This window comes from Branchiostoma belcheri, unplaced genomic scaffold (genome assembly GCF_001625305.1).
Source record: "Branchiostoma belcheri isolate BF01 breed outbred unplaced genomic scaffold, Haploidv18h27 scaffold14, whole genome shotgun sequence".
Classification (NCBI taxonomy): Eukaryota; Metazoa; Chordata; class Leptocardii; order Amphioxiformes; family Branchiostomatidae; genus Branchiostoma; species Branchiostoma belcheri.
Window position 1 is genome coordinate 1,137,596 of NW_017802824.1, and position 8,039 is coordinate 1,145,634.

Sequence of the window (8,039 nt, forward strand, 5' to 3'; positions counted from 1 at the left end):
GGTATACTTTGAATCCTATCAAATCCATTCTTTCATACTTAGTCCGTTTGATAAGCCTAACGATTAAATATTAAGTTAGCAAAATGAAATGTTTTTGAATGCCTATGGGTCCTTGAATGAAGAAAGCATGCTGGGAAGAAGTGACGCGCGCGTCACGTTGATCTGAATTTTTGCCCGGTATCACAACATTTCTCCTTAAACGGAGAGAATATTCACCATTTTTTAGGAAATAAAACATTGTTCATCAACGATGTCGAAGCCCAAGAGTGAGATGACGCCGGAGGAGCTGGCCCAGAGGGAACAGGAGGAGTTCAACACGGGTGAGAAACATCGCGAGGTGGGGAGGGGGGCAGACGTGCATGCTGTTTTCTCTTTCTCTCTCTGGTTCATGAACAAAGCACTACCTGGCATGGACGGTCCTTTATTTTCAGGCGTTTGTCACCTTATGTGAGACAAAACAAATTGTATATGTTAGCTAACTTGTTGGTGACTTTTGGCCTGTAAACAGGGGCTAAATCTTAGCATAAACATTCAAGGTACAGGGCTCGAAATTCATTTTGGGGAAAAAAATCGGCAGCTAAAATTATACAATTTTTCTTTATTTGGGTGCACAAAATATTTGAGTGCACCATATCTTATAAACAAGTACTACAACAAAGATTTCATAACTTTTCTAACATTCAGAATCAGATATCAAGAATATGTTATATGCTAGTAACATTTGTTGTAACGTTTTATTTATCTAATTATGTTATACATGTACATTTAACATTAATATCTTTACATATGTAAACTTATGAAAATATTTTGGTGCAATTGCGGGGGAAAATTGGGTACATGGCTCCAATTTTGGGTGCACCAAGGTGCACATGCACCAGTTGGGTCATATTTCGAGCCCTGAGGTATATGAACAATGGCATGAAATTGATTACATGTTGTGCTTAAGTGACAAACATTTAACTCCTAACCCCCAACAGGCCCCCTCTCAGTGCTGACCCAGTCTGTCAAGAACAACACTCAGGTCCTCATCAACTGCAGGAACAACAAGAAACTTCTGGCCAGAGTCAAGGCATTTGACAGGTACAGTCTTATAATTTTTATGTATGAGTCCAAAAAGTATTAGTTTTTGTATACACATTATCATAACTTGTGTATTTAGGGGCTTTCAATATGTAGTGATTATAGATTAAGAAGCTGACTACAGTCATTATTTTTGTTTGTTTGTTTGTTTGTTTGTTTTTTTGTTTGTTTTAGACAATAAGGAGATTCACAAATAAGACCAGTGTCACAGGTGACCCCCAAAGACACAAACAAAACATGTCAGACCATGCTCCTCAAAACACATAAGGTCAATGACCTCGGCCAGACGTCTCTCACCATGGAAACTGGTGTTAGGTTACATCATGTTGCAATTTTATAGCAGGAGGGATTTAGACTCCTGTCACATATACTAGTATAATGAATGTGTTTGAGTAAGACTTAACATCGCAGGCCATATGCGAAGGTAAACATTGTGCATTTGCTTTGTGTATTCTTCTACAAACAAAACAAGCTGTTGTTTTCCTCTCCACAGACACTGCAACATGGTCCTAGAGAATGTAAAAGAGATGTGGACAGAGGTGCCAAAGACAGGAAAAGGCAAGAAGAAGTCCAAACCCATCAACAAGGATCGCTACATCTCCAAGATGTTCCTACGAGGCGACTCGGTCATCCTGGTTCTCCGTAATCCGCTCGCCACTGCCGCTAAATGAGGACTGGAGCTTTTTTTGTACTTACTTGTAGACGTCAACATTTCATTTTGTATTGTACAATTTATATGCCCCAAAAACCTTACGGTGAATGGCCAAACCACAACTTATCTTCCTACCAAACTAGAGAGCAGTATGTGTAACAGTTATGAATGTTTTCAGATAGGATTCTGTGGTAGTTGAAGTAGACTACCCTGTCTAGGACAGATCCTTGATGTACATGTACTATGTCCCACTACTGACACTGTTGACCATACAGCTTGATAGTTATATTGAGGAAGATTTCACTTCTTCAACAAACTTTCTTTAAAACTGAGATACGTTTAGTCAAAGAAGAAGCGTTTAGATTTTTATCACACTTTTGTGTTGTGGTAGAGGGGCACATCATATGGCAGCATTTCTTGCTAGAGTAGGACTAGAACCTATTTTTATTTCTTCAGCCTTTGTTCATGACATTCATCATAAGAAAGCTTTCTTGTAAAAGAAACAAGTGGTACTTTTATCTGCCACATCTGACTAAGTTCAGAGCTGGAAGACTTTTCTATTGCTGTCCAACTCCTGAATAAAGAACATTCCCACATTGGTAGTGATGGTCTTGTCTTGTACATATTGTTCTTGGTTTGTGTGTATCAATGCCTCTGCCACATTACACGTTTTCTTTTACTGTAAATCACTTTATGTTCGTAGTAGCAAAAGTTCTCAGTCTGAGAAAAATGGACAGGTTTGCGAAATTATATGTTCACAGTGACGGCAGGTGCAGCAAAAAGAAAGCAAATTATTTGTTTATCGTAATGAAGTTTGCGGCACAGAATTGCCTGTGAAAACTGCGAATACATAAGCACTAAAAAAATCGTGATTTACAGTAGTAATGAGTATAGTATAATGGTACAGCTTCCATTGGACTAACCCCCTACTGCATGAACTAGTAATCTCCAAATAGATTTCTTCATAGAACTAGTTATGGGCTGGCCAACTCTAGTGTCTTGACCCAAATAAATCTGCTTGGAGAATAGTAAGACTCAAGTGTATAGTACCAAAATGGATTGAAAAATATGTGCTCTTAATAAAGGGGACATTAGGAAATCAAACATGAAATAGATATACACACAAACACAAGGAGGCCTAATGGGATGTCGTACAAATTTTCCTTTGTTATGGTTTTATATACTACCCTGGGTGCCATCAGTTTTGTAACGGCTCCTTGCACTTCCTACCCAGAAAACCGGTTCCTCGCTACTTTTGAGGTAGTAAGTGCAAGGAGGTCCATTATAAAACGGATAACACCCAGGCTATTTACATATAATGTAGTATTCAAATCTACCCAGTCTTCAGCAAGTGGTCATGGTACATCATACATTAATGATTATCCTACAGAAAGTATACCAAGTCCACAAGCTGTTCAGTGACATAGATATAGTTCCAAGGCTTACATCTGTCAAAAGCACATAGCAACCAGAATGCATCAAGTGGCTGTGGAGTTTGGCTTGTGGACAGTGCAACGAAATTAGGTCATTTGTAGGCAATCAAATGGTTTTATTGGTAACTGTTTAGCGTGCAAATAACACAGTACATTGTATATGTATGTAACGATTGCACGGGTCACATACTTGTACACCGAAACATAACTATGGTGACTGAAATATGCAGGTTAGTGCAGGTAAAATTGGAGCTGTGCAGGTATTTCTGATGTCTACCTGCGCCTAACTTGCACTGGTCCATGTACTGGGTATATGCAGGTTAGTGCAGCTAAAATTGGAGCTGTGCAGGTATTTCTGATGTCTACCTGCACCTAACCTGCACTGGTCCATGTACTGGGTATATGCAGGTTAGTGCAGGTAAAATTGGAGCTGAATACGTTAACTATGTATGAAGTCTAAAAGAAATATTAGTAATAGATATGATCTATAGTCCCTAAATTCTGATGAGTGGTGGAGGTAAAATTTGTCTGGTGTAGAAAACTTTCAGTGTTACCTGCACCAGTGCAGGTATGCAGAAAAGAGGACTTCGAGCCCTGAACGACATCTGGAGAGCACGTATTCCAAATGCCACACGTAGGACAGACATTACCCCAATAATGTGATTATACAGTTGCTCTATAACGTGGTATTTGTTTGACGCACCCTTCCCTTCGTAGCTTACGGTTGCTATAGCGCGTGGGAATAAGGCCATGTTGATTTGATTATATGGATGACATCCTCTGGGAGCCCCACAACTGATGCGCGCGTGCGAATAAAAAAAAGTTTTGCAAAAAAAAAAGTTGCTTTCATTATGAAATCTACGTGGTCATGACGGTTGAACAAATGAGGCAGAATATGGTTTGGCGAATAATCTACTACTAGTATTTCATTTCTTTAAATTTCCGTCTTTTTTCGTTTGATTTTGGCATTCTACGACATTGGTACGGTTTAATTTTAGATATTTTTTTTTGCAACTTACGGTATATCTTTGCTCATTTGCAACTGTTTTGTACGATTTACAGAATGGTTGAAAACTTTTTTTTTGGAAACGGCCGAAAATTCATGCGCGCGGATGTCATCCATGTAATCAAATCAACATGGCCTAATGCCTTAAGACCAGAGATCCGGCCTTGCGAAATGATTATCGGCTATAGCAACGGGTTAGTGTGTTTGTGCACCTGTCAGATAAACCCTGGTGGTGGTGTACACAACTGTCAAACACCGCACCACAGGGACAATCACCGGGTCTTTAATATCTCTAGTTAGGTAATTAAGCTCTGTAGTTATGAACTGCGATGTAATTATCCAGACATAATCTGTAGCTCAAACTAATAAGGAGCTTTCATCGATGAAAGCTCCTTGCTTAAACCATAGTCTGTTTATCCGTAAACTAGTTACAAGTCCTTCTTACAGCTGCGGGTTCCGAAGCGAAAGCATTCCTCTTTTTTTACTTCACTGCTCCATATACTCCCAACATCGTGCACGCTTCCTTGACAGACTTTTACAATTGAACATCCCATTCTTAGATATTAACAACTTTAATCCGTTAGTGCTATTGTGTATTTGTTACTCAATGGATCACCTTTACTTTCATCTAAAGTCAACTCTCAAATGCTCACTATTACACAGCTATATCGTTCTGAACCCAAGCGATTTGATAACTGATTTATACATGTAGTTCTGTATTAATTTATAATATCTTAATAGCTTAACTCTGTTTTCTTGTTACCTGGACGTTACCCATGTGACATTATTTTGTCTTGTGCTGTAATTTTTATTTCATGTCTAGTGGTGACGTGAATATAAGCATGTTGCTTGAGTGCGTCACCACTGTGTATTGTATTGTTTGCACATTGAAAAAAAAGACATACTAGTAATCTTCGATTGGAGCATTGTTCAGTCACTGTATTTGTCCTAAGCTGAAAAAAATTGTAACAAATTGATAGAGAAACATTCTAATCTTCTAACATATATAATTTCGCATGTTACTGACCAAGCTCTCAGCATTAGAAATTCGTGATAGAAAATTTGGGACTTCCTTAATGCGCATTCATTACTATGAAACATTGCGACGAGAAATTGTTAAGTACAGAAACCTTAGCCTAAACGTGCCAGTTGTTTGTTTATTTGTTTACTAGGATTTTCCACAAAGTGAATGGAAGGCAAAACAGGTGGATACGCATTTCAGTGACAATACACCACTACTCTTTCTGGAGTCCTCTTGCATACATTGTAAAATACAGTTCCGGTTCGCACACCTGTGAACACATTCAGCCGTAAATTATGAGTTACATTTATGTACCTTCAGAACAAGAACACAGTGTGCAGCGAAGAGTTCAAATCAGGCTAGACGATAAATTTGTAATCCTTAGTTTGCAAGTGGATTTAGAGCTCTAGAGATAGCCAGGGGCAGCTATGCAAATCCGCATCAATGTCTGAACAAAAGTAAGGCTAGATTGCATAGCTTGTTAACGTTAGGCCGCAACATCTGTTATGTAATAGTATGTTTATCTGAAGTGTAACTGGCACTGTTAACTGTTACCTGTTCCGAATTGTTAGTGTTCTTTGTTGTGAGGGCTAGCCCTTTATAATAGCCTCCGGCTAGTTGGGGATTCCTGGCTGTATACATGTATATCTGTTTGTACAGCCTAATAAATCAAATCAAATAGGACTATTACATAATAATTAGGCGCAGGATTTCTTTTTTTTTTAGTCTAGGTCCTCGTTTTTGTCAGAGATGTCTGGACCGGAGTCGGAGACAAAATGGTTCGCGGATCTCTCTCTAGACGAGGCGTTGTAGAAAAGGTGGTCCAGTGAGGTTGTAGTTGTGCCCAGGCCCGTGCCGATCAGGGTCACGGAATGCCGATCGCTATCGGTTAGAGCGAACCTACCGTCGGGCACGAGCGCGACGTCCTCCGGGGAGCGTACCCCGTCCGCCTCGGTGGCCACGTACCGTCCAAACCCGTACCCCTTCCTACAGTCGAAAAGCTGAACACGTTTGTTGCCATGGTCCGCGACAACAACGTTACCAGCCCGGTCTAAGCACACTCCACGCGGGTGCTCCAGACCTCCTACCCGCGCCCCACGTGCCCCTATCCGCTTTATAAGGACGCCGTTCTCGATATCAAAAACTTTCACACAATGTTCTCTCCAGTCGGACACGACAGCGTTCCCCTTGTCAACTGCAACATGGTACGGTAAGGGATACTTGAAGTCAACATAACATCCATACGGGTTCGCGCAACCGTAGAAGTACAGCATGTTCATGAGCACCCCGTTCTCTCCGAGGAAGACCTTCACACATTCCCTGTCGGTAACGAATATCGTGTCCGTTTTGGGGTCCACGGCGATGCCGCACGGTCTGTGCAGGATGCCCTTCCCGAACTGCCCGACGAAGTGGCCGGTCTTCCTGAAGACGTTGACGACACTCTCCTCGGCGTCCGTGACGAGGACACCGTGGTGGAACACCGCTATGCCCCACGGGTCTGACCTGGTGTTGCCCCTGCCCGTGAAAAACCTGCGGATGAACTCTCCTTCCGGACTGAACACCTGGATCTGCTCGCTCCCCGCGTCGACGACGTAGATCTGCCCGGAGCTCGTCACCGCCACTCCCCGCGGCCGTTTCAGCTGGCCCTCCGCGCTGCCCCAGTGCCCGAAGCGGACAGGTTTCAGTTCTGCCTCCGAACCGCGCGAGTAGGACAGACGCAGAGGTTTGAGCACTTTGGAGAACGATCGCGCGCGCGACTCGTTCCTGTTCTTGGTTCCAGGGTCGCTTGGCAGCGGCGACTTCCCTTGCTTTCCACCTGCCCTCTGTTGCGTGCTTCGTTTCACAAGAAACACTCGGTCGTCCACCACCCTCGGTAGCTTCACGCCGTTCATTCTGTACGCGTGATCCACGTCTTGTCGCCTCCTGCTGTCCATCCCGACCGCAGGCAGCGCCAGCTGTGGCTGCGCCATAACCACTTCCCTGTTCCAACTAGTACGTATTTACCCATGTACCGTAACCGTTGGGAACGCCTCGGGCAGTCTCACCAAGGCGACCTCTGTCACCAATCGAAGTGCACGTGACGGTTGATCACAACATGTTTTCACCAAGCTCGCAAACAAACAAGGCTGACTCACAGAAAAGCAATCAGTGTCCGACAATCTAAAGGTTTTACCACGGCCCATATATACTATAGCAAACCTCCGCTCCGTGACTTGGGCGCGTCTTTGGTCTATAAATCTTGTGCGTATTATCCTGGCCCCGTCTCTATTCACCCAGACATCTCCGGCGCATGGTGCGCTGAACAAACACGCATATCTTTCACCGATGCCTGTCACACCGGCTACGGACTACAGACTTTGAATTCTCCGCTTCCCTTCGGACGTAACGCGGGTAACTAGTCTCGAGACTGGCCCAGTCCGTAGTAACACCGTCAGGGTAGTGAGTGCGGGGAAACAAAAACCCGGGCCGGAGGTGGGGAGTATGTAAGCTGTCCTTTGTGCTACTTCGTCACGTTTGGATTTTGGAGTTAAGGCCTCTAAGCTGTTTTAGGGCCCATGGCCTCGGGTCGGCTGAAGATGAAAGGCAATGCGGGAAGAGCCATTTCTTAAGTCCGTAACTTTGCCTGTTCTAAAAAAAAACAACAAAAAAACTCCGAGGCTAAAGCCTGGGTACCATCCTCCGTACGTAGTCCATGGTAGCTAACGTCAATAGGGAGCCGGCGGTAACTACGGAGGACGGCAACTAGACTATCCAGGCTCCACAGAACTTTAGAATTGAGTACGGTGCAGACTCATAAATGCTGCAAAAATCAGCATGTGCCGGCTTGTTCCAAAAGTAGTCATGTAC

At 43.1% G+C, this 8,039-nt stretch overlaps 2 protein-coding genes across 2 annotated transcripts; one reads left to right on the forward strand and one right to left on the reverse strand.

Moving 5' to 3' along the window:
- The first annotated feature begins 117 nt into the window (after positions 1-117).
- On the forward strand, positions 118-2,338 carry LOC109464733 (probable small nuclear ribonucleoprotein Sm D2). The gene is made up of 3 exons (XM_019761806.1): positions 118-320; positions 978-1,080; positions 1,574-2,338. Exons 1-3 carry the CDS (start codon positions 251-253, stop codon positions 1,749-1,751), a joined length of 351 nt encoding a protein of 116 aa, XP_019617365.1. The 5' UTR covers positions 118-250; the 3' UTR covers positions 1,752-2,338.
- Positions 2,339-5,805: 3,467 nt separating this feature from the next.
- LOC109464584 (tripartite motif-containing protein 2-like) lies at positions 5,806-7,728 on the reverse strand. The gene has a single exon (XM_019761591.1). The coding sequence runs from the start codon at positions 7,160-7,162 to the stop codon at positions 5,915-5,917; it is 1,248 nt and encodes a 415-aa protein (XP_019617150.1). The 5' UTR covers positions 7,163-7,728; the 3' UTR covers positions 5,806-5,914.
- Between the last annotated feature and the right edge of the window lie 311 nt (positions 7,729-8,039).

What these genes read in the sequence shown, in the direction of transcription:
- LOC109464733 (XM_019761806.1), top strand. Translation starts at nt 251, where the DNA reads ATGTCGAAGCCCAAGAGTGAGATGACGCCGGAGGAGCTGGCCCAGAGG. An exon ending in ACAGGAGGAGTTCAACACGG is followed by an intron (nt 321 to 977) that starts GTGAGAAACATC and finishes AACCCCCAACAG; the next exon opens with GCCCCCTCTCAGTGCTGACC. An exon ending in AGAGTCAAGGCATTTGACAG is followed by an intron (nt 1,081 to 1,573) that starts GTACAGTCTTAT and finishes TCCTCTCCACAG; the next exon opens with ACACTGCAACATGGTCCTAG.
- LOC109464584 (XM_019761591.1), bottom strand. Translation starts at nt 7,162, where the DNA reads ATGGCGCAGCCACAGCTGGCGCTGCCTGCGGTCGGGATGGACAGCAGG.